We start from the raw sequence: 27,886 nt of genomic DNA, 5'->3' as shown, positions 1-27,886 counted from the left end.
ACGTTTACACATACATCCTTAAACATTAATTAATCCTAATTTTACACCGTCACCAACGACTGGCGCAAAATAACGACGCGATGATAATCGATGATTACTAAAAAAAATCGTATTATTATCAATTCTGTATGACTAGATTCTAGATTCGGGGTTTTCTTAAATATCATGGACACACAAACAGTCGAATATTCACACTAAAAGTCGATATTTACATAATGTTTTTTATCGAATGCGGTGAGACAATGGAAGAAACAAATGAAACACACGCTCGTCGGAACTGAATAAATAAGGTCAGAGAATCGTCGCCATCTTGGAAAGTGAGTTTTTCTATCTGTTTCTCCTTTATTCATCGCTTGACTGATCAAAGAAAGTCGACGTTCGCGTGTCGCTTATACAGAAACGAGAGCCGAAGATACGACGTTCCGCTGAAAAAGCGAGAAATGGAATAAATATTTGCCTAACAACAATTTATTCCTACATCTTGCTGGTGCACTATCTTGAATATCTATTTTTGTAAAAGAGAGTATCTCCGGATGAAGTCGTAACTGAAAGTAATTGCCTGCAAAAATAGACATTTTTTTTTGTTAAACGATATATATATATAAACGCGAAATATAATTTTCTATAATTTTTTTTGTCCGCTAAATCGAAATCCGACCTAGAAAAGTGCGTATCACATCAAGAAAATAAATGAGTGACATTTGAACATTTTATTCAGAAACTTCTCCACAATCGGAATAGTTTTTCAAAAATGATCTTTGATTAACTATAGTCGGAACTTGGAAATATCTTTCTCAATGTATTTTATGAACTCGTTTGTGATATGCGATTTGTCGTTCTGTGTGGGCAGGCAGAAATTGTCAGTTGGAAAAGACCTTGGACTGATTTAGGAATAGTCGTTTTCGTAAGATTGGCAAAGCATCTCTTCCGCAAAATGAGAACTGAAATAGGTGAGTGATTTTCAAAATAACACTGTAAATATAGTAAACATTTCTATTTTTGGCATTTCTTTTCTTTCATTTTCCCAAAATGCTAATGTAATACGCACTTTTTGTATTTCTAACAGATTTTGATTTTTAATACGTGTCTTGTATTTTTTTATACAGATTCAGATTCAACGCATAAAAAGTTACGGAAAACTATTCCTTTCCAAACATATCTATACGGAGCAGTGTTATCGGATTGATTACAAGTAGAATACAAGAAGAAGAATGAAAGAAAGATATAAAACTATATAATTGTAATTTATAATTATTTTTACAATCACTTTTGTAATTACAAGAATTAAGAATCACAATGTTGCATTCAGTACCGACAACGGCATTGATTGGTACGTAATCTCAATATTGTCTATATAAAAATTATAATTAAATAGCTTTAGTTAAATAGCTTTTGCTAAAGTTGCGTTAATAAAAACGTAACAGCGCACAGTTGATTTTGTATCTATAATACATTTAGCGATACTATAATAATACTGTCATGACTTGTCGGTACCAATTACGAAACGCGACGATTACGAAGAGCGACGATCAAGAGCCACTCAAATGTGCAAAAATTCTATCTACAACGATTACAGTCTCGAGAAGGCTTTTAATTATTTATTGAGCTAATTTTTAAAGTGCGCGGATGCCGATAAAATAAATCGTGGCACTTTCATTAACAATAAGCGTCGTTACAAATTTTAAATTTTGCTAAATATCAATATCGTGTCTCACGCATGGCTCTATTTTAGTTTTACACAATTAATATAACCATTATACAACGCAAATTAAAAAAATATAATTTATAAAAAATAAATATAATAATGTAACGATTAAAATAATCAATTTAAAGCCAATTCAGGTACTGCAGAACAATAATTTTATATATATATATATAAATAAAACTAATCGAATTCTTTTTAATCCTAAGAGAATAATCTTTTATAATTTTGGGGTATTCAGTACCGCGTAATTACCGCGTAGTTTAGTGCCATACTATACACTATCGTGTTCTCAGCTCATTTTTAACCGAAACTAAAAAAATAAAATGCACATAGGTCCCACTTAAAGATAGAATTTATCACGAGAAAAAAAACAATCGGGCATTTTTACGCTTATTCGTGATATAAAAGTATATGAATCCAGCGTAAATCGCCAATTAATATCAGATTGGCTAAAGTATTGTAAGTATTTGGACCTTCACATTTGGTGATTTTTTTATTGCAATAAATGAATTTTTATTTAATTAATTTCTCGAGACAACATAAACTTTTTACTTGCCAAATATAATTACAATTCTATAAGCCACGTAAGTAAAAAAATTCTCGAAATAATATACACATATGCATCATTAATACTGGCGATCAGTTTTCAAATGACGTATATATGCGTTAATACTTGAAGCGTTAAGTAGTTGCTTTTGGACATCAATACTCGGTAATGCAATCGATTGCTTTTTACCATAGTAAGGTACATATTAAATAACACAAATATACTACGTCATGTAATATTCGTGTAACACTTCAAACAGTTAGGTGAAACAATTCTTCGATTCAATGTAAGACTCGCTATAACGCAAATGAGAGCTAATCCTGTCGGTAACATCACGATCAAAGAGAAGCTGTTGGATTACGCCAGGAAATTACGATTTTTTTTTTTTTTTTCTTTTAATCTCGACCAAGGAAGTAGATGTATTGAGAGATACACAGGGCCAATTATCGCCTTGACTTCTCGAAGTTATATTCGTTCAGATATATTGTACTAGGATAACCGGAGCGGAACGTCTCCTCTCACGAAGTGCTCAATAACGTTCGCCATTCAGTCAGAACTTCCTTCGTTCCTCCGTGGGTACAATATTATTGATCCTCGCGCGAGGCACACAGACACACTTCTTCATTGGCTACGAAAACTTATTTAAAAATCTAACTTTGGCAATATACGACGATATTCTATGTATATACATACATGCCTTAAGCTTCGCGCATGTAAATCGTCACCGTGAGAAAAAACGGACGATCTCCTTTGACTTCTTTCATGCTCGGTTTTTTTTCTTTTTTTTTCTTTTTTTTTTTTGGCAACGTAACGGAGAACGTTTCTCAGCGGGACAAATCCGTTATATGGATATGTGAGTGAGTAAATGTGCGCACGCGTGCATGTGTGTGATATGGATCCGTACACACACATGCACACGCATGTGCACGCGCAAAACGCACACACACACGCATACACGCACGCACGAACGCATACACACACATACAGAGACAGAGAGAGAGAGAGAGAGAGAGAGAGAGAGAGAGAGAGAGAGAGAGGAAGGGGGAGAGAGAGAGAGAGAGGGGGGGGGGGGATGCGCGCATCTTTGCAACTACGTAGATGCGTGCAATTTTTCCACTCGTACGTGATTAAAATCTAAATGTAGTTTCGTCTCAAAGACTGCTCCCGAACTCACTCGATCTTCGGCGGTCGATGTGCTTTATGTACGTCTCCGAGTATATGCTCTTAGTGCGATCATCGTACCTGAAAGCAAAATTAAAGATCAAGAGCTTTGTCTTCACTGTAACGTTGGAATAAATGGATTTGTCTGTAGAACGCTCGCCTTTGTACGCACGTTAATTATGAGACGTCAAGAAAATTTAGATCAGCGCTTGATTTTTCAAAAGTTTTTTTTTTTTTTTTTTTTTTGTCAAGTAAGACGAAAAGAATCGACCTTTCGCCGTATTCACCCTCTTTGGTTTCTCCGCGACTACTCTCTATTTTTCAAATTCAAAATTCCGATAAGAAGGATTCGCTGCGATGGCATTCCAACCAGCCGAACAACTGCGACAAGACATTCCCGAAGCAATTTCAACAAGCAGATTTCTAAGAAATCTTACCGCACATTCGCGCCCAATGCTGTATCGATGCCGAAGGGACACACTTTAAATAAAATGAATTTTCGAATTGATACAGCATGAATTCCGTAATTTTTCAAACATACTGTGTCTAGTCCTGAATTGAATGATCGTCGCGCATCATCGCGGATATAGCTCGTGCGAGATACGCAGTATACGTAATTGAACAGAATAATGGAGTAATTGGCGCAGGAAATGAAAATAGAGATACATGACGCCATACGTCCACGTGAATTAAATTAGGTTTAATTTATGAGTTTAATGATCGTTTCTCAGAATCGTGAACGTTGTTGCAACATTGAAAATATATACGAACTTTGCAATAATTGCCTTGCGATACTCGCTGTTTCATTATTTAGAATGTATCTCATTATTTTATTATTTAGAATGTGACTGCTCATCGTTAACTGTAATTAAGTTTCGTGCAACAATCGAATGAGCATATGAAATATAATAAAATCGATATGACGCTAATAAAGTACTATTAAGTTTGTGGATGCAAAATCAAGTGTCTATTAGAATGTCGAAAAAATCAATGAAAAATATGATAAAAACGATATAGAAAAAGTATGAAGTAACAAAGTAAATATCGATTCAAAAGTAATATGTATGTATTAAAAATTTTTTTAATATAAATAATTTAAGCTGATGGAATAAGAAAATAAAATAACATCCATTTATAAAAAAAAATAGAATTTATAGATAGAAGAGTTTTTAAACAAAATTGCAAAAATAATATTTTTTTATTATTTCGAATTTCTGATGTGTACAACACGCACTTTTTGAGACTTGATTCGAATATGTGTTGAAGTAATATTTTTATCGATTATGAGTAACAGTAGTTAAATCAATTGCCGACACATCAAAAACAGCGTTTCTTTTGCGAATACTAAACATAACAATACAAGCAATAAACCTTCAAAAGAAAAAAACAATGAAACAAAATGCATACCTTAATATGTCAGACCAGATCGTACCTGAGGGATGGCCGACGGAAGTCTAGCGCTTCGAGATCCGACGGCTCTCGTCTACAGAGCGAGCAGAAGGCGCATTGCAGAGTATTTTTAAACGCCTCTCGAAAGTCACGATTAAAATACGCGTAGATCAATGGATTCAATGCTGAATTCGTATATCCAATCCAGAAGAGAATTGCAATCACGATGTGCGGGCTTGGACAGCTGTGCTCACCGCACAGCGCCGTAATGACGTACCTGACGATCACACAGAACTGAGAGTTAATTATTTATTTAAACAACGAACGCAGGAAAGAGACAAAAGGGAATGGAGGAAAAAGAAATATTTAAGAGAAATAAAAAAGTTTTAAGAAAATGGAGGAAGGAAAAGGGAAGACAGGAGGAGAAATGGAACAAATCAATCAAAAGAAATGGAACGATCAATTTTGAAAAATCGCTCCAGGAACGCTCCAGGCTTCAACCAGCTGTAGGAGGAAGGTGTAAAATTATTAATAAATGTAACACACCTACCAAAGAAAAAATGGCAGCCAGCAGAGAATGAAGGTACCCATAATGATACTCAGCGTCCTCGCCGCCTTGTGCTCTCTCTTCATCTTCATCATGTTCTTATCTTTCGTGGGTGTATGCAGATATCGCTCGGTGTTGATGTCGTTCAAAGTTAACGTCTTGGAAGACCCGTCGTTGTTCAGCTCACCGTTTAAATTATTCAGATCCTTGCTTGGTCTGTGACTGAGCAGCATGGCATTACCCATTCTACTGTGCATTTGTTCCTCCTGCCTGTTAGCTTCCTTAAATATCGCGAGGTACGTAACTGTCATGATAGTGCACGGTATCCAGAAAGATATACTCGATGATAGTATGGCATATATCGTGTTGACTTTGAACTCGCACAGCTCCGGGTGCGTGTGCCTGTACACGCTGTTCTCTTCCGTAGTGTACCAGCCGCAGAAAATTGGCACAAAGGAGATGATGGCCGGCGCCAGCCAGCAGGCGAGCAGCATGTACGCCACGACTCTCTTCGTCATGTTGATGGGATATTTGAGCGGCTTCACGATCGCGTAGTAACGATCCACCGAAATGCACATCAGATGGAGGATCGAGCTGGTGCTGAAGTAGACGTCCAGGGAGTTCCAGACGTCGCACATGAAGTAGCCGAAGAGCCACCTGCCGGTCACCTGCACGCTGGCGTTAAAAGTCATCGCGAACATCGCCACCAGCATATCGGCCAGCGCCAGCGAGACGACAAAGTAGTTTGTGATGATCCGCAGCTTCCTGTGCCGCATGACCGACACCATCACCAGGAGATTGCCAAATAGAGCTGTGGCGATGATCGAACCGAGAATGCAGACTTTTACGATGGCCAACGGCATGTCCGGCCAATCAACTTCCGTGGCATTTATTTCGGTTATGTTGCTGTAAGGATTTTCCTCAGTCGTGACGACGTCCAGCAGCGTCATGTCGAACGGGGGAATTTCTCCCGGGTCAAACGTCGTCTTTGTGGTCATCCTTGCTCAATAGCGATTTCTATCGAGGTCAACCGTTTATTGATCCTCTTTTTAATAAAAAAGAGGAGTTCTAAGGAGGCGACTCTTTAAGTAACGGAAGTCCCAATCAGTCGATGTGCTAGATAGGCCTTCATCTTTGATCTGAGAGAGAAGACGTCACTTTTTTTTTATGCAGTTTTTATGCAGTCTTTTTGGATCTCTCTTGTCAACGAGCGTTATAAAGTAATTAGCGTTATGAAGTTTATGAAGCTAAAAGACTCGGTAGAAACGACTCGTAAAGGAGCTTCGGCTTGTTTCTGATTCATTTTAATGCTACCATGCCATTAATGCCACCACGCATTCTCGTAGATCTGTAAATGAGAAAAGCAAAACATTTTTAAAATCAAGAAATTTATTTTTATTACGCTAATGTAACGCAAGTGAATAAATGAGCATTATAAAGATTTCATATGTTACATAAAGCATTTTTTTTCGTGAATATAAATATAAAATATTTAATTTATGTAAAATGTAATAACGTTCGAAGTTGCATGGCGATAATAAGCATTTCATTATAAAACATGTTTCATTACGTTCAATGATGTGCAGTATAGAATTTTGAAATATTTTCAATAAGTTTTTGCAATAAATTATATTAGCACAAAATTAACAAATTGCCGTATTTATGTCAGATTTAATTACAGCGTGTAAAATCCTTATTCACACACACATTAAATTAATAATTTAATTAATAAAGAAGACAAGACAGATGTTAATGTATAATATTCGATGTATTTATTTCAAAATTGTATTCTTTTATATATCTAATATCTAATATATATAGAATAGATCGATATAAATTGGTCACCTTGTATGTACAGGGTGTTCAATTTCATCTATCCATGCCAATATATCGGAAACGAGAGAGACTCAATCGAAAAATGAAAAGAACTTTTTCAATAGAATTATTTGGAAATGATTTTAGCGTGATGAAATCGTATCCTCTTCTATTAAGTTTTTGAGAAGAGAGGGAAGAGTAAAATTTTTCAAATGGAAACTCTGATAAGAAGAACATCAATCCACAAGTTTTGAAGAGACAAATTCAACGACCTATGATTATACGATTTCAACTTCAAAATTACGATAGCAATTAATTTTTAAAGATCGCGTTTCTACTTTATTAATATCAGCTGATAGATTTTTTAAACCCCATTTTATAGATGCGATCTCATAATCAAGTACAGATAACATGTCAACAATCATTTGTCACTGTGCAACAACCACTCCAGCATAAATTATAAGTTTCGATGATGTTTGCATATCCAGATGCGCTTAAGTGACAAACGCAGCTTTTTTAAAATAAAAAAAAATTAACTCTTATATGCGTGAACAACTTCTAAAAATTTTAATGTGTTTTAATATTGTACTTTATTTCTGCGATGATGCAGAAAATGGTCAAATATGCGACCGAAACGTTTATTTGTAAATTAAATTCATTTATAAATGTTAAATTGTAAATATAAGAAAGATTGATTCATAACAACTTGTCACAGCTATTGAGCCACTTTATGTTATTCAATTTTATAATTGTTAGAGCTTTTTACGGTTTTTAAAAAACTTTTAATTTTATAAGATTAATTTTACAATTGTGAACTATTAATATCGCACGAATGATAAATGAACGTATTAAACGAACTGGAATGCAACAGACGATTCATATGAGCGTGCGACCTTTCGGCATATAGATGTTTCGATCGTTGGTGTTCCTTCGAGGTTTACATATCAGCTAGTATGGCAGTTTTCCATTCGTTCCTACTCAAAATGAGGACACAACGGAAGAGAGCTCGCAACCTTCAATGGAATGTCCTCTTCTCTCTCTGTGCCATCTCTCTCACTGTTTCTCTATCTCTTGACTCTGTAGTCTTTCTGTCTCTTCCTGCGACATAGTGGTCGTGTGGCGACAGTGTCGTGTCAAGTGCACTCTCGTCGAGTATGTGTAATTTATGATTCGCTATTTTTGCGGTACATTTGGGTCAATTATTCCGAGGATACCGTAGGCCGGCCTGCGAAGCAGGCCGTGAAGAAGACAACCAGGCTGCAAAAGCTCGAAGATGTCATTTTTATTTTTTCATGAGTGTGCCAAAATCAATATCAAGACACATTGAAAAGAATTGCGTCATATTGAAAATAAAGATACGAGCCGCCAACTAATTTACGAAGGAAAATTGGGATTCCAGTAAAAGTAATGCGAGTATTTTATTAATGTTTCTAATAAAAACTGTATTTCAATTTTATCCTAATTACCAACATTTTTTTTTGTGAAAAGAAATCTCTCTCTCTTTTTATACGACGTTATTTATGCTCATTTCGTTCTTATTAGACTTCTCGCATTAAGCGATGCATACGCCGTGCAAATCACGGTAAATATTTGTCATTTAAGTGTTAAATATTTCATTATATTATTTGAATATTTTATATAAATGTTTACAGTTCATGATGACTAACTAACTTGAGTTTGTATTGTAACGCATTTATTACGCTTTTTCCATTTCTCAAAATATGCGCTTTAATATGCGCTTAATTAGCGTGATAGTATTACTCAAGCCCACGAGAAAAAGTTAATGAATATTTTTGCATTTGGCAAGAAAGCCATTAAAAAATACATAATCTGCAATAAAATAATATAAATATTCGTGCAATCTATTAAATATTGAGTTCTGGCGTTACATTAAATGAGAGTATAGAAATAATTCACATACTTTATTTCTCAAAATTGGTGATAATATTAAAAAAGTTCTTATACAGATTTAAATCAAATGACTACATATTTCGCTTTTAAAGCTAAATAATAGAAAAATATATTTGCTCAACATAGTTTTATTCAGAAATGGTAAATAGTAACAATGGTAAACAGTGTATGAAGAGCGCGCGCGCTGAAAATAAAAGTAGAAATTATTCTAGTTTCTTTATTTTTTTAATGTGCATTGTATAAGTAATATTATTGCAAAAATAAAAATAAGATTGTTATTGCATACATTTGCATACAATCATCAAATTAAAATCAAAAGAAATTGCGCCATAATTTTCCGGCAATGGAAAAACTCTACGTCGTATAACTTGCGTTTTTTCAGCACGATATACCGCTTTTCCCGTAAAATGGAACAGGAGAGACTTACGAATAAACAGTAAAAATTGTAGTTGGTTTTACGTGAAAACAAAATTAGATATGAAAATAAGACGAATGATGAACAAACTTACTGAAGTTTACGTGCGTAATATTCTACTTTAATGCATACTCGTGTAAATAGTACAAAAAGTTGTATAAGACCAAGCAAAAGTTTTATATTTATATAATTCGACTTATATGAGTTCGATAAAAAGAAAGTATTTTATTTTCAATAAGTGAAAAACTTGAATTACAGATATTCTTTTTTGCCTCTTCTTCTAAATTCCATTTTCGACACGATAAAGAACAGAGAAGTATACTGCAAGATAACAAATAAACGCAATAATTTTCACGACAGTAACAATTTCCACGAATTTTATCTACGCGATAAAGAAACTGCGTCGTCTTACATTGTTATCTTTTTCCTCCTTTTTTTAATTATATGATACAGGTGGATACAATCGCAGCATTGCAACGTGCTATAATTGCTTTATCAGAGCGTAAAAAAGTTGCTGTGTGTGTGGTAAATATTGATGCACCTGCTGTCCGAGCAAAATTATATCATTCGATGGTGCCTCATTATTTACACGAACAACATGAAACTTCTATTTTCCAGTGTCTTCGAGAAAATTTTGCATATGCGAAGAATATGTACCGAAAGGAAAGGATCGGAATGTATATGGAAGGATCAGAGTGCATATCTCATCCATATGCGAGTCACGTAACGATGCCGAGCATGTAAATCGCACGCAGTCATCTGCTGAATATAAGTAGAATTCTCAACCCTAAGACTGGCCAAGGGCAGACCTCGCGGAATTCAAAAGATCGATGATGAACCGGCCTCGTATCTCACTGTGTTCTGCACATCGTAATGAAAATTTCTCGCATTTCCGAGTACAGCGCACGCGTATAGTGACGTTAACGCAATTTCACAGTTGTGGAATGCATTAAATATGTCAGAATTAATAAACTGAGAAGTTGTAGTTTCACCGAAACGTTACTACAAAAATATCCGACATTTATTCGTTATAATTCGTCAGCGTATTTTTAAATGCTAGACGTGTACCTTGTGTGGAAAAAATGTTGCGAAAATGCGGTAAGAGTTATATAAAGTGGTTGGGACACTGGATTCTAGCTCGTATCATTTTTGAATAAATAAGAGAACTGTGTTGTAAAAAATTATATATTTATTAAACAATGAGCTATTACAATATTTATTATTAACAAGCGTTTTAATCTGTTTTAGGTTATCGTCAGTAATAAATAATTTGACAAAATATTGAACCAAGAAAGAACAGCGAATATATTGAACCGTCACATATAAGTAATATTGGGCTATCACCGTTTCTATCAAGACAGAAAGATTTTCCAACAACATGCTTTGTTTTCTTTCACTATATAATCATATGCCCGTCTGAGATTTTGCAAACTCTATATGGTCTTTCCGAACACTGCATTATTTATTAACTTGTAACAATTTTTCTGAAACTCGTTGCTCGTGCATGTTGGAAATCGTGTTTCGAGTTTGATGTATTCACGAAACTACGGATGTAATATTCGAATCTTGTGACACGCCGTTTAAATGCATTAATGTTAGTTATAATAGTGCACAATGTTGCGATGCTTATCGTACAGTATAGTGAATAGCTTATCCGTTTACCGGGTGGCTTATCACATGTCAGGCGAAACAGTAGGTCAACATGCGCGGTTGATCGGATACGCAAGGCCGTCTTTTAACACATAACCAATAGATAAATCGAAAATTACATTCAGTCAAAGTTTGCAACATCGTCGCGACCCATCGGAAATCTGCGTAAGGTAACGTAAGATTCACGTCGAAATACGGTCGACGGTTTCGATTATCATAATTATAAGCGTTTTTATCTTTTTTTTTTTTGCATGCTACAGTACATGCCGGAGTCGAAATTTTTGTGCTACCTTCTGATACCCTTGTCTGATACGTTGTTAAGAATAGTTCCTGCCTATTTAGATAGGCAATAAACACTAATAAAAATCAACTCTATTTTCTAGTCAATTTTTTTTTCTCCACTTTCGAGTTTTTCAATAAGTCGATGGTTACCAAGATATTTGGGGTAAAAGTTTAATTCCAATTATTTGTGCAAATTCTTATAAAAGAAACTTACATTTACAGAAGATATTTAAACTGATCGTTGATATCAGTGCAATACTGTAATATTCAATAATACAATAAATTGTTACTTTGAATCCGAAGTTCATCGATAAAGTTCGATCGATTCGTGAAACGTGTACCACTCAATTCTTGTTGGAGACCGAAGTGATATGAGTGATATTTATTGCGATGAAGAGCACGGAGTACACTTCTCCGACTAACACCACATTCGCATGCGATTTGACGCGAACTAACGGGAGGATTTCGACGCACAGTCGCGAGAATATTGATTTCATTTTCTTCGTTAGTTGCTCGCTTTCGCCGCTCACTTTTACGAAGGACTGAACTCCTTTGTCAATTTATTTTGCACAAATTTTAATATACGACCTCTTTTGTCCTCATTACTGATATTCTCCGTAAAAAAATAAAAAAACATGTCGACTTGCTCTTTAAAGTACTTTATTAACTTCTAAATAAGTACTTTAAATACATTGTGAATAATCATACAATCAGCTAAACCTGAAATTATAACCGTTGATTATCTCTCAAAATGGATTTATTTTATAAAATAATTAAAAAATTATTTAATTAATATTTCAATTTATAACATTCTGTATAATGAATATTTCTCATGTAACCTGAACTCCTTTTCTCCTTCCATACATTCTGTTCCGTAATTATGAATACCGACATTTGTAATGTTATATGTAATATTAATTTATGATATGTTTTGCGTTTCGCTATTCACGCTGTTGGTTTTTATCGTCCTTTTTGTTACTGTTTGTCCTAAAAGACCATATTTTATATTATTAATTTTTAAACAAAAATATTTGTTTACTTCAAATATTCGATATCGCGGAGTTTGGGCGACATTTTTCGACGTGAAGCGTGCGTTTGACAGCACGCTTACAATTCTCGTCAGTCTTGCATGAAGTCCCGCGTTTTTGTCACTTATTATCGAGGAGCGGGGTAGTTCGTCAATGTTAGCTCGAACAAAGTTGAATTACACCCGAGAGAAATGGACGCAGTTGATAATAAAAGTTCGCGTTCCAAAATCTCTTTAGCAACTAAATTTAATTTACGCTAGGTCAACGGTGTTCCGACGTCTGGCCACAGTTCCATCACTAAATCCAGCTTTTCTATTAGCACAACCACGGTAGATTAAAGTGCCAGTGAGTTGTATCGTACAAATATAATGTGTCTACGACAATTCGCGATTGTTAGTTATTATCACAAATTTGAAACAAATGTGAAGAAACATTAAAAATGACGCAAATACGTTGTTGCAAAATTATCGCTCAAAAATAATAATATTTTGTTCATAAAAAAAAAGGAATATATAGCTAAATCCCTACATAATTAGCTGTTCGCATATTATAATGTGCAATAAAAAATTTTTTTTTAATTTGAATGTAATTAAAATTAAAGAAGCAGAATAAAAGAATTTAAAAAAATGTATATTAACACGCGACATGCTCGCGCGTGTGTGCATTTACTTTGTCTGCGAGCAGCATTTAACATAAAACCAGGACTTTGTCTTGCAGTCCTCATAACACGGTATCATGAAAATTAATTAACCTACAACTGCATTCGTAATAATATAATAATTTACACGCTTATATTCAAATAATAATTCGTGGTAATGGTATATCTTCTTTTTAGAAAACCATTATTATTGCAACAGTATTGTAGCTATTTATTATAGAATTATTTCATATTTATATATATAAATATATAAATATATATATAAATTATTTCATGATTCTGTAATAAAATAGCTACAAAACTGTTACATTAATAATGATTTTATAAAAAGAAGATACGTTATTACAAATAATTTTTCAATATGATAAATTTATTAATTTATAAATCTAATAATCGATTCTTTAAAATATCTTTTAATAATTGCAATTTAGACAAAGATTTATTAATTACATATTACTTATTATTAATTATTTTTTAAATATTTTATTCTAGTTTAAATTACACCGTTTATACTTATCGTATTTTTTAATTTTCAACTGCGTGCAGCTAAGTAATTATATTGCACTTGTATTGTCGATTTTTGATAAAGAGAGTTATCGGAGAAATGATTTAATAAAGTAAAATTTTTTCCACAAAATTCTCAATGAGAGAATATTGCCGATAGATGAATGCTTTGTGACGTGATACTCCTCACGTAATTAAATCGTAATTTGCGCGATTAAATTTTATGTTTGTCATGGTTTAAATATAATCATTCTTACTTCATGCAAGAACGTCAACAGATCCGTCGCGCTTAAGAATAAATAATTCCATCTTCATCTTTGTCAAGAATATATCATTACTATAATATATTGTTTATTTCTTTAATTGCGTTATATGAAATATCTCGTTATTTACTTTTTTCTGCTTCATAAATTAAACTGATTCAATAATAATGAATAATTTATTTATTTAAATTATAAAATTACTCGCATGTTTTAAAATTTATAGATAATTTATAAATATTATTCTATAGGAAATATTTATTAATATACTCGGCTCTGTGCAATTTTATTTTTAACTGTACATGGCGTATATATGCAGTTAAAATACAATATACAGTACATGACATGGTCACATCACGATGCGTTTTGCAAAATCGTGTAATTTATTTAAATGTGCTGAGATTGGAAAATCTAGATGTACATATACCTATAACGCGCGCTCCTATTCAGTAGCTGCAATGCAGGTCGCGTTGTAGAGCGATCGATTTAACGAGCGTGAGTACGGAGGTATGTAACGTAGTGCTTAGTACCCTTGAATACGAAATTTGTAATCCGACCTTCGAGCCGGCGGACTTCTCAAAATAGATAATCCGATATGTCTGTTTATTTTGAGTCGTTCATAATCATATAAATAGATTGTCATTACTTGATCCAAGGGAAGCGACGAACGGAGGCGCGTGTCATCGCGTCAGAATATCACCTCACAATGCAAGCTGTCATTTTTGCTACTAACAAACGTATTGTGCTGATGTCATTAATTATACGAAATCAATAATGATAGAACAATATTTATTTTTGTGCTCAACTACCGTGTCCCCACACTATTTTTATTTTGTTAATTGCTATCGCAAATTTATTTTGTATTTTATTTTCTTATAAATTAATATATTTAATTTAATAATACTTCTAGCAATCTTTATTTCTCATCGGGTGAGAATTCAATGAAGGGAGAGATCGTTCTTTTAATGTTAAATAAAATAATATAATAATATAGCGTGAAAGATGATAACGCGATTGACTAAAATAACGATAAACATTGTACATAAACATCAATTCAATGCGGTAGTTTAATTGCAAGTAGAAATACATTACAAAAGCGTGGCATAATACACACTTTGATGCAGCAATCTTGCCAATGTGATGGTCTCTTGCGTAACCAAGCACGACGTTATTCAATTGTAACATCTCAAGGCTTTCTGCTTTGGCGTTCACGCGAGCATTCGAAAATATTGCACATTCCACGGTAGCAGCGTATCCTAAATTTTGCGAAAATTACGTTTTTAAAGTATTTGCTGCCGGTGTTTGCGAATCGAAATTAACCTTTTGTATTTGATCTCGTGTTGAAACGCGTTAAATCATGAAAGATTATTTGCGACATCAATTTATCTGTCCTGATTCTCTTGTACAAGAGAAGATGAGGAGAAAAACATGATCTTTTGAAAAATAGCATAAAATAACGATTGCTAGAATTAATGCTTCTTGTTAACATTTATTTTTCTTGAATATTTGAAGAATTAATCTTAGAATAAAATCTCTAAAATTAATGCAAGATAAACAATTGAACAATTAAATGACATGTATTTGTATGAATAAATGAAAGCTATAACTAAAATAGTTTTCCAGATTTTATCTCCAAATAAATTAACTGGTTTAATGTTTCAGATTACTCTGTATCTACGATCGAGACCATCCTTGAAATTTTCAAGGTTCAAAAAACAGGAAAAAATGCTCTTGCTCGAGTAATTGTAGTATACATCAAGATTCGCATGCAAACTTAATGGTCTTATCGCTTACGAGGTGACTTTAGAACAATCAATGCTGTAAGAATAAACGTCATTCAGAACTCGTTGAAAATTTAATCGTCTTTTACTAACCTTTATGTCACGCTATATATCAGAAAGTTACGTTTTAGAAAGTTATTCTATTTGACCAGATCAATTCTTCCGATAAATGATATTAATTTTGCACTTGCCATTTTGCAAAATGCACCAATTCATTGCACAAAAAGCAATGGAGTTTTTTTAGATAATTTTTTGTGCTTTTTTTTACATTATACATATCTTTTTATTATTATTTTATATAAAAAATAGTAAAAAAAGTGAAGAATTTACAAAATATTTTATATGTTATGTCTAAAAATATCATGATCAAATATCTTAGGAAATTTTTAGAATGGTTTAATGGCACTATTATTGTTATAAGTTTAATTACATTATTATTATTTCGAAAACACTTAAACGTACAAAGATATGTAAAAAATTGAAAGTTTTTGTTTAAAAAAACATTAAGGTGACTTAATTGCGTGTATTTTAAAGAATTCTTGGTTGAGACACGAACGGAAAATATACGCAATGCTGGGCTACCAACCAACCTTGCATGATGCTGAATATCGATTTAACCCTCCAGCAATGACAAGAGTTCGAGAAGCGAGACTTAAAATTTCAGACGGACATAAATTCGTATGTAGTATCCAAGAACAACAATTTTCTTCAATTATAAAAAATAATTTATTATAACAAGCAAAGCCGAGTGTTTGCTAGTGACGTTTAAATAATGAAAGTTCAGAAAAAATGAAGTCAAAAGTACATTCACACACAAATATACACACGCGCGCGCGCGCGCGCGCGAGTACACAGAATACATTTGCCATGTGCAAGAATCTTACATAATGAAAATGTCCAGATATATTTTATGTGAAGACCTATTTTCGATTAATTTATATACTTATACATATTACAAATTACCCATTTATTTTATATAAATTTTTTGTCTCTACATTGTCTATTTTTAAGTACTTAACACAATACATAAATATCGTTTTTAAGCATAATTCAAAGAATCGTTTTTTTCAGTAGCAGTTTACTTATTTGTTTGCAATAAGAATTTTTTCGTTGGCCAGTTGTAAATTATTATTCATCAAACAAAATTAAATACATACGATTAATAAATAAATATTGTAACTTGTTTATATTTGATATATTGCAGACAGAAGGGAATGAAACACAAAGCTCAGTAAACGAATAGCTAAGCTCTTTTAGATTTATTCATCCGTAGAAATGTTTGCTAACTTCATATGTGGATACCCAAAATCAATTGCAACTATCTATTCATGAAAGCTGGAATTCAACAAATTTCTTCAGGCAGTCTTTTTAGAGCGTCTTTTGTTCTTACTCATTTATTCATTCATTCATTCTCTTTCATTCTCTAAAAATTTTCAAAAATTTTTTTCCGTTATTAAATTCTGAAATATATACAATACATAAAATATAATATGCAAGCAGAAGCCAGCTTTGATCTTGGAATGAAAATTAAATGCTACTTAATTCAACATTTCTGCACTAGCTGCAATGTAAAAGACAGCAGTAGAAGCTTATAGCTCGAGTTCGGCCTTTACGCTCAATATCGCCTTGAGATTATCTCGATAACAGCACTTATTACCTTTTGTATTATACCTCGTCGTAGTGTAAATCCGCTATTAACAAGCGCATTCTATTTCGCGATTTATAGCTATAAGACAATAAATATTAATGCCAAGCAAGTACCATTGCTATTCATAACTTGATTTATATTACTATTTCTGTTACTGTTGCCGTGTATAAGTTATTAACTATAACGTATGTTATTCTATCTTATCATCTTCGATGTTTCGACCATGAAACTTGCTTCATGCTTTGACAAGCTTATAAGCAGTCAAATATTCAAGTGGAAAATATTTGAAAGTCACGAACAATTATTTAAATCCAGCATATGTTGCTTAATTAAAATTTAAATTACTTAGGAAACATAATATTTTATTACTTTTATTGTAGCACAAAATTAATAAAGCAAAAACTGAAATTTAAATCTTTTAGTCGAAAAAACATTGAGAGAAAATTTATACGCTTTCTCAACACGAAAATAGAATGATTTGTACGACTTAAAGATGTATATAAGAAGGAGCTAAGTATTCTTCTCAAGTGAATAATAGTCTATCGAATATATCATAATCAGACGAGCAATTCAATCGCAACATAACGCATTCATGTCCGCTCGAATTTATAACGTTTCGAGTGCAAAGTGCTTCATTTATAAATGTTTGATAATATCCGATTATTTACATAACGTGTTCGATATCTTTAAAATCTTCACGTTTTAAATGTTCATATTGATGTTTAAATAATATTTGAGCGATTCTTTCGTATTAATATCTCGATTCAATATCTTGTAATAAATAGTGACAAATATAATTATTTCATTAACTGATAAACATTAGTTGACATTAAATTTCCGCTTTGCGTTCGTAAGATATTTGAATAGTCGAGAAATACTACGTAAATATGTAAAAAGAAGATATTTGAAAATATAATGTTCTCATTTGATTTTCTTTTATAGTGTTAGAATTTTACTAAACGGTGAAGTTGTCGATTAAAACCGAATAAATAAATACGTAATGGCTTATTTTGCATTCACGCCGCCTTAGTGTGTAAGAACGCGAAATGGTTTTGCTATTATGAACGCGCTGTATACTCCAACACAATGCCATTGTTAATTGCCCGACAGTCATTCTCGGTGCTCGACACACGGTGCTCAGATTAATTGCAGGGAATCTGTTACGAGTACATGCATTCGTCAATCGAAATGCATCTCGCGCGATTACTGCGTGCTAACGACGAGCATTACAGCATACGACAAATAACTCGCGGCTATTAAATGAAATTCGGTGACGTTCTTCTTTACATTTTGTAATGAAAACTGCATAAAAAATATGATTTGTACAAAAGTTTGTAAGACTTTACGATAAAAGTGTTTTATGCAATAATTGTTAATTTGTCACAAATAAATTTATTTAATTAAATATGAAGAAGTAATAAAAAATCTTGTATAGTTATAGATATAGCTCGCATTGTTGACTGATTTTCTTTACAAAAAGATTTTATAATATTTATAATACACATAATGTTCAAAACACTAATATAACACAGATAAGTATTTAGAAATGCTTATTAGCAGATTGTAATATCGCTAATGTGAATAATAACAGCCATGCTGAAGCGTACATTACCATCAGAGTTATTTTACGTATACTTTGTGCATATTTTCGGCTCTCGATAGAATTTCGTCATTTGGACATAAGCCACGCATCATTATAATGTCGCAAGTGTCTCTAAACACTATGACTGAGCTTTAATATGATTTTGGCAACAGTTGCGAGGAAAATTGTCACATTTTAAAATAACTTTGGAAAAGCTCGTGTATTTTCCCTCCAAAATACATATATGTACAATCAAACAATACTTTATTGTTTATATTTTGTGTCATAAATTTTGTTTAACTTGATTTGTTGCAACTGCGTTTCAAAACTATGATTTCTATCTAAAGTTATTTTTGTTATCGACAATTTAATGAAAAGTTTTAACAATTACAAATTCTATTTTATTATAAAAACTTGTTACAAATTAATAATTGAAGAATTAGGCTCTCTTCATTTGTTTGTATGATATTTTTCTATATATTTTGTAGAAGTTTACAAAGATGCCATTTGTATCATTATACGTTGAGCACATCCGAAGTCTTAAGACTGAAAAACACGTAATGACAGACCTCTGATCTTCCATTAAGAAGTCATTATCATCTGATCTTATGAAGACAATTTAACACAATATTGTGAAAGGTCATTGATTATTATAACTTTATTGTCATAACATTATGTAAATGCCACTAATATTATAATATTATGATATAAATTTACCAATATATTAATAAAAATTAAAATAATTTAATTTTTTAACGATATATGTTGCATTGTAACACAGCAAACACAGATGTGATTTATCGTTGTAATCTTTACATAATGCTTACCATCTTTTTCGTACGATTGTTTGTAATCTTTTCGTCAAATAACTTATTTTGTTTGATAACATTTTTTTTTAGAAAATATAAAAAATCTATTCGCATTTATTTAACGTGTCAAATCATAAAAATACATGAAGCAAATATCGCAGCTGCGTTAACACAGTAAAAGATATGAAATGCACGATTTGCAATAGATACGAGAATATTTATTAGCGCCGTCAAAGCACAAGGTTAAACACATTGTCTCTCAAGGCATTGTGCATTGCGCTTAAGTGCAGGTTATTCCCATCGTAATGGATATTCCCTACCAGCCGGCCTCGTGTGCATATAAGATGCAATAACGCCAAGTTATGTTAGAACTAACTTATGCAATTGCGTATCCATGTTGAAGTAACGTTAAACGACTTGCGGATTATCATATTTTGTTTCGCTATTCTAAAATAATTGCGTTTTCCTGTGTCGGTTGTTATCGTTGCACAATTTACTGTACATTATAAAGTTCTGATTTTAAATTATGCTTCTGTTCAAAAATCTGTACAGGAACATCGCGAACGTGTGCTGGCTCTACGTGATTAAATAATTATATAAGGCTTTTGTAATCCAGTAATCTTTCTAAAAGTTCTTCTAAAAGGAGCTGCGCGGAAAAAATAACTCTTCTTTCCTAAACAATAGATTCATGCAAGACAATGTACTCACTAATAAGTAACTGTATGTAATTTGTATCAAATTTCAAAGTCACTGTATGTAATTTGTATCAAATTTGATACAAATGCATCTACAAAATAAAATGTAATTTTTTAAAATAATCCTTTGCAGTATTTTTTATATCAATTAATTTTTTGTTATCCTATAAAATTTTAATTGTAATAATATAATACACTTTATCTTATTATTCATCTTCAAAGCTAGATGTGCATTGAAAAAATAACTCTTTATTTGATACAATTGCATTAATTGATACAAAATGATGAATTGATACAAATGCATAAAATTATACAGATTATGCAAAAATTATTTTTTTTTTTTTAATTTATATATAAAAATGTTAAGATACGATTGTCGAGATTCGGGTATGCGATTCGGAAGATACGATTGTCGTGATTATCGAGATTCTCAGATTCGGAAAGACTTTTCTTTTTATTATATATCATCTGTCAACCTTCAATCTTGCTGAGGTTCATTGTTCAATTCTTGACTGATGCCTGCAAAGGAGGGATAATAGCGTCTTATAGAATCGTATAGAATTAAATTTCATACTAAATAAAATGACGAGCCACTAGAGAATCATTCTTTCCTCTAGAGTCAGACAGTGAGAAATCAGTGACAAGGAGTACGCTGAAGCCTGTTGAAATAGGATAGAATGAAAGTCGATGTAAGAATAAATTTTTCATCACGCCCGAGACATGTCATGATATCCTCGTCAGAAGAAAGGAAGACACGTAATATGCGACATATTTGATCCACAGACATTTCCACACTAAACCATTACTTTTATACATTTGTGTCTCTATACATATATTTAAATAACACTTCTTGACGTATGAAACACCGTACAAAAAAAATATTACATTCCTTAAAACTTTCTAAAAATGTTTAAAACTTTTGACACGAATTTTAGTTCTATTTTATTTAATACTTAAAAATTTTCTTATCTCAAATTATATCTGCTTATTAATTAATAATGAAAAATTAAATTGTGATATTATATATATATGTTGCTTACGAAACAACAATTTATCAATATCTAAGGAAAACGAGCACACCTTTTCAATTACAGTAAGTCGTGACGTAACGATAGTAGTACAATCGTACGTCGCCGAGCGGAAAACCAATAACGAACAACTTTTGGCACAGAGATTTCGTAAACAATGGATCACTGTCCTTTGTTATCGCTTGGCGAAGCACTGATAAAGTTGATCGCAATAGTGTCTATCAACCCTTATGCTAAAGAATAAAAGAGAAATTGTAATTTAAACAAGCATTGCTATTTAATTATAGTATTTGACTTATATTCTTTTCTCTACCAAAAAAAAAAAAAAAAAAAACTAGTAATATTAGACTTATTTTGCATATACTGTTAATAAATATCTTGTTTTCAAAACATTTCTTTTTCTCAAATATCATCGTTCAGTACAATGATTATTAAACTAATTTATTTTTCAGATAAACATCTATGCAATTTGCAAGCAGTTCTCTGATTTAACAGAATTACTCAATTACAAATATTGATTAATTGTGAACAAAAATGAACGGTAGTTATGTTATGTTTAAAATATGATACATGCATGATTCTGCGCACAGTGGAACATAGAGATTATTAAATTAATCTGTTCGAATAAACATCACTGATAATCACCATGTCAATAAACATAATATAAGCACTGTTTAACAGTTTTAATATATACATAATACATGATTACATTACATAATATAATGTTTTATTAAGTAATCAATGTGTCCATCCAGTAATATATTAATTCATCTGTATCTATGTTATTGTTTCATTATTTTCTATATTAAAAAATATAAAAACATAAATTGGAAAATAAAAACAAAAGATAAATTAAAAAATACTTTGACAATTAATAGTAATTTTTCACGTAATTGTATATGTATGTAATTGTATACGATAATTGTATATATTGCTGAATATTTGTTTTTTTTTTTTTTTTAGTTTGGTCAATTATGAGTTTTGAAAACTCATCTATCTGTGAAAATCGCACGTAATGCTCACTTCTTCGTGAATTTAGTAGAACGATGCAGAGTCTTCATTATTTAAATTAATAGATATATGCATCAGATTGATCAGAGAATCAGAGAGAATCATTAATATTGAAATTGCAATGGGCAAGGAGATATTCTATTTTTACTGTAGTAAAATAAAACTAAAAAAAATATTTTTCACATGAGATATGTGTATGGTTAACGAAAACGAGCAATTGAACCGCAGACTGTTTTTTTGCAACGTTTCGAGCTCAACTGCAAAAAGATAAATATTGAACCGCAGACTTTTCTGTTTTGAAATATGCCAGCAATAGGTATATTTTTTACTCGTATCGTGCAGTTCACATAACATTGCTAGCTAACGAACATGTATGTAGAGAAGAGGAAAATTCTTCATACTAAATTCATACTAAATTCGTATGCGATATATATTGATATTCAGCTCTTTTTATTCTAACAAAATGTACAAAAATCAAGGTAAAGAAACACGATATAGGAAAGAAGCGTTGTTATTGTATTATTGTTATTTCAAGTGTTGTTGCAGATTTTCCGACACAGACAATAATAATATTCTGGCATTTCTCTGGAAATTCTCTAATAAACGTTAAATCGCGAAACTTATCGAGAAGGCCGCTTTCAGATAACGTATCAAAATAATTTTATCTATTTATATTCAACTATTCATGTTGATAGCATAAAAAAAGTAAACAATAAAAATAATTATCCTTTTTCTCGATTTTTCATCTTTAAACCGTGTTATTATTAGATTGCAATAATGAGAGATTTATTTTTAATTGAGTTTAGCGTTAACGATGATTCCTTTATCTTAAATTAATTGACAAATTAGTTGTGCGTACGTATCTCGTTTCCAATTTGCAACGTTAATTAATTAACTGCTCGTTGAGTATGTATTTTATTGGAAATCGCTTTGCGGCGTGATCCTACGTTATCTATCACCCTATAATTGGTATTATTATTCTGCGATAACAACAGCAATTTTAAAATGCGCAATAACCAATTGATAATTACTTATCGTCGGAAAATATGTTAATATTATGATTTTGATTTGCTTCAAACTAAAAATTGTATTAAACAATGAGTAATACCTCTCAAAAGAACATTAATTAAAAAAATAAAACCCGAAATTTAAAACACTTCTAATATATTATACGTATACATAAATATAAATTTTATGATGCAAAAGTTTTCAATAAAAGTTAGCATTTTAATGTAAAACTGCTTTTACAAAATATCAAACTCGCGTAACGAGAAATTCAGTTCATGTCTATTCATACAAGTACGCAAAGTTGAATAGAAATGCATTCGTAGAACACAGTTTTATATCAATGTATTTCGCAGAATTTATGTATTGTACAAACCACCTTTTCAAGCCGTAAACTAGTTCACTCAAGTTCGCTCACGTCAAATTTGTTAGGATTCCTCTAATGATATGCTGAATGTTGGACTTGAATATTGGACTTGAAGTGCAAAGGCGCAAATTACTATTATTTCTAGCTAGAGTTTCTCTGAACACAAACACATTTGAATGTATAACATCTCCTATTGTAACTGATATGCGGCAGGTGTTTCGTGTTCCAAAACTGCACTTGTAAATACACCTTATGCATATTTTCACGACAAATTGCATAAATATTGTCAAAAATAATAAATACAAACGCTGTCTGTCAAAATATACACAAAATATTAAAAGTAAAGCTTGAAATCAAAACAATATGTATTAATAAACAAATCGGCAGTAAAAATGTAAAACTTGCTAATGTTTTTGACGCGAGATGAAACATTTTATATAAATATTTTATAATAATACAGATTTTATTTTCTGTTTATTTTGTTGTTTACGCCTCAATAGCTTTCTGTGTCATAAATTAATTTTATTAATCGTACAGATTTGATCGTCTCAAATGATTTTTAGCGTGCACAGACACATATGCGTAGCGCATGCCGATGATACTGCATCGAAAGCCGCAAAACGAAATATAGCACAGGCGCAAGCGGACAAATAGCCGCAAATACTTATTTCTCATGTCACGCGAAGCAATACCGTGCAACACGATAGGATCTCATTTGCTAAATATAATTTTCTCGCTTCGCGACCTCGCTAAGCTAGTAAACAAATTTAGTTTGTCGACACGATAGTGAACGTATAGATGTATCTAGAAATCTGTTAATAGTTTTGCAACGCATGAATTATTTATTAAGTTGACAATAATAACAATAATAATAACATAAATTTAATTTATAATTATTTAAGTTTATGGTAAAACGTCTGTCCGACGATCCGTTTTTAATTAGTAACAAAAATCTGTTGTGTTTCTTTTTAATTAAATGTAACTTGTCAATCAATACAATTCATATCATTACTATTTGATCGTTGCTTAAGTTTCATTATCACGTGAGATTTACGCGATTATATCTCGTTCGTTTTATTTTCTAAATGTGATTAAAGTTTGTAACAATCGCAATATCAAACATGATACAATAACAATTGCCATTTAACACAAGCATTTTTTTATTACTATGTTTTTATAATTCAAGAGCATATACTCAAATTTATAAATGAAATAAACGAGAGTTCATCAATATTTTTTTTACCAAAACCGATAAAAATAAACAAAATTTTATTGTCATAACTGTAAAACAATGATCAAATCAAAATTGCAATATTGTAAATAAATCTTTAATTCTACAATAATAGTAGCTGAAATAACAAAATAAATTCGATTTCAGTGATCAAGTTTCTCTAACAATAACTCAACTTATCAGAATTTCTAGTATTAACATAGTTTTCAAACATATCAAAATTTTACATTCTACGTGAAAACGTGTTTGACGTTAAATTATACAAAATATTAATTTGAAAGTTAACTAACATTTTGAAGCATTATTTGTGTGAAAAATTTTATAACAAAATCTAATACGTAAAGTTAATTGCGTTTGCTATTTATGTCTCACGTACAAAATAAAATAAAGAATATTTGTATAAAAAGAAAGAAACGACTTTAATCAAAAGCTACGTGATATGCAATTAACTACAACAATCAAGATGAAACATTTTATTGTAATGGACAAATCCGCCCGGCTCCATGACCTGTGTCAAACTCTTTATCTGTTATTTATTCATTGCCATAGAAATGATTTTTTCTTCTGTTTTGTGTCATTTTTAAGTAGAGAATTCTAATTTGGCAGTTTTAATAGATAGATTGAGTGTTGTAGGGCTAATCTGACCGTTTGAAGTATTGAAGTAAGCATTTGTAATTTTAATTATTTGCAAATTAAGTGAAAAAAAGTAGAAAAAAGATTTCGACTCGGGATTTGAGGCAGGTTTTTATTAGTCTATCTAAATAAATGTGCGATCCTTGAGAGCGTGGAAGCTCAAATCATTCTTAAACGTGATAAAATTTCAACTCGAATGGTATCACGTAGTATCACAAAACTCACACGTAATGCTGCTCTCGACGTGATTCTCCACATCTCAATGTCTCGTAATTTCCAGTACGATTGGCACTGTCAGGTGCAGCAGCACGACAATGTACTCACAGAATGCACTTGCACTACTCGCCACTCGCGCACGTGTACTGTATAGGCGTTATCACAACTACTGAATCACTGCATTATCGCGGCATGTCGCTCACTGAGTCGTGTATCGACAGCGCATATATACTTTCTTCAACGAGAGTGAGTTGTCCAGGCCATGATCGCGCGGCTCTCGGCAAGCATCTTTGGATACGTCGCTCTTCGAAGCACTCGATGCTTGCACCGTTCCTCGCGCGAAACGTCTTAGTAGCCTTCGAACGGAAGTCACTCGATCTGAAGATTCTTTATCTCGGTTAAACGTAAGCGGAAATCAACATGATCCGAAGCATTCGCTTCAGCCGTACAGCTGAATAATGCAGCAGTCGCAGATCTCATATTCTAACATTTTAACGTTCTTCTTATCTCCACAATTGCGATCATGGCGTTCTGAAGGTGCTTACTGCAGGGCATCCGTGGTGCGAAATCGACATTTCGTTCACTTAACACCGTTCGTTTACACATAAGAAATTGCCGGGATTCGCTGCGAATTGGAACGACGAGTCGATACTTACGATGCGAGAAATTGGAAAAAATCGCTGTGCCTGTCGCGTTCAAATCTAAGTTCGCCGACAAACAAGTGCAAACTCCGAACCTAGAGCTTCGATTCTCAAAGTTAATTTTGCAAGCGCGCGGAAACATTTGTCTTTCTCTCTCTTTCTTGTGCCTTCCTTCTCTGTCTTCCCTTCTCCGTGGAGAAATGTAATACAAGATTCGATTCCCAAGTTAAAATTCTCTCGCTTGGCGAGTCAAAGAGTGAGTAGAAATCGTGTCGCCTTCCAGGACCGCGTTATCTTTCTTAAAGAACGATAGCTCGATTAGGATAAAACAAGATCAAAAAAAGGACAGAGAAATAGAAAGAGAAAGAAAGAGTATACATATGCGATAGCACAAGAAGTAATGCGACAGTGAAAAGGAAGGAAGAGACAAAAAACGGAAGGTGAAGACAAAGGAAAGAAAAGGTAGCTCGAAACACACGCGTACCCAACAAAGCTCGCAGCGTGGCGGGTCGACCGCGACTGAATCGTTGTCGAGTCGACTGGGGTCGAGCTTGAATGAGTGAGCGTACCTCGAGCTCGTGAGTAGGAAAGAGAGGGAGGCAAACACGATACGAAAGGGAAGTGAATAGGGGGATGGATATATAGCGCCAAGGGAGAGCTTAAGCCACCGACCAATAGCATCGGCAAAATTTCGAAGACCCTACAATTTTTAAAGAGATCACGTTTTTTTCTACAGTAAAAGCTTTACGATGTCTTCCGAAGTGTCGTGTCGTAATTCAACCGCGATTTCTAATTGAAATGTCAACAGAAAAATTTTGACTTACTGTTACCGTTTCTGTTATTACATTATGGCAATCTTTTTTTAAAATCTTGAGTATTTTCTTTCAAAGTATAAATTGTTTTCTATTATTCAATACATCGAAACACATGTATAAAAATAATATATAAGAATAATAGGCGCGAACAAAGCAATGGGAATTACTTATTTACAATTAGATACATATCTACTTAGAAAATTATTTACTTAAAAAGGAAGATTACTTTGACCGCCCAAAAATATAATGCAAAGAAACAGAATATAAAATAATTTATTTAATAATTGTCCTTTATATCAATCAAAATGCAATAATTAATTTTAAACAATTTGTTGACAAATGGGCATGATTCCGTTTGACGTGTTTCACAGCTGCACTGTATGTTCAGTTTAAAATCGAGACTGTGATCGAAAATACGTTAAAATTTTACGTTACTTTTGCAATTTTTTTGTTACAAATATTTGCATAAAAATATAAAAACGGAAAGAAAATGAGCTGAATCGATGATTATGTCTTCGAATTCATTGTCTTTTAATTTTTTCGCAAACGCAC

General features: G+C 32.3%; 1 protein-coding gene across 6 annotated transcripts; it reads right to left on the bottom strand.

The window, feature by feature from the left end:
* Nucleotides 1-1,225: 1,225 nt before the first annotated feature.
* LOC105674640 (octopamine receptor beta-2R-like) lies at nucleotides 1,226-27,129 on the bottom strand. 6 transcript variants are annotated; one of them, XM_012371121.2, is made up of 5 exons: nucleotides 26,535-27,084; nucleotides 25,888-26,461; nucleotides 5,353-6,697; nucleotides 4,846-5,079; nucleotides 1,226-3,494 (listed from the first exon to the last, which is right to left on the bottom strand). In XM_012371121.2, exons 3-5 carry the CDS (start codon nucleotides 6,345-6,347, stop codon nucleotides 3,404-3,406), a joined length of 1,320 nt encoding a protein of 439 aa, XP_012226544.1. In that variant the 5' UTR covers nucleotides 6,348-6,697; nucleotides 25,888-26,461; nucleotides 26,535-27,084; the 3' UTR covers nucleotides 1,226-3,403. The 6 variants fall into 6 exon arrangements, with proteins under 6 accessions (XP_012226544.1, XP_067203582.1, XP_012226545.1 ...); XM_067347481.1 differs by having other exon boundaries at nucleotides 25,888-26,817; nucleotides 27,004-27,071; XM_012371122.2 differs by having other exon boundaries at nucleotides 25,888-26,503; nucleotides 27,004-27,060.
* Between the last annotated feature and the right edge of the window lie 757 nt (nucleotides 27,130-27,886).

This window comes from Linepithema humile, chromosome 1 (assembly GCF_040581485.1).
Source record: "Linepithema humile isolate Giens D197 chromosome 1, Lhum_UNIL_v1.0, whole genome shotgun sequence".
Classification (NCBI taxonomy): domain Eukaryota; kingdom Metazoa; phylum Arthropoda; class Insecta; order Hymenoptera; family Formicidae; genus Linepithema; species Linepithema humile.
This window is presented reverse-complemented; position numbering and strand designations above follow the sequence as displayed.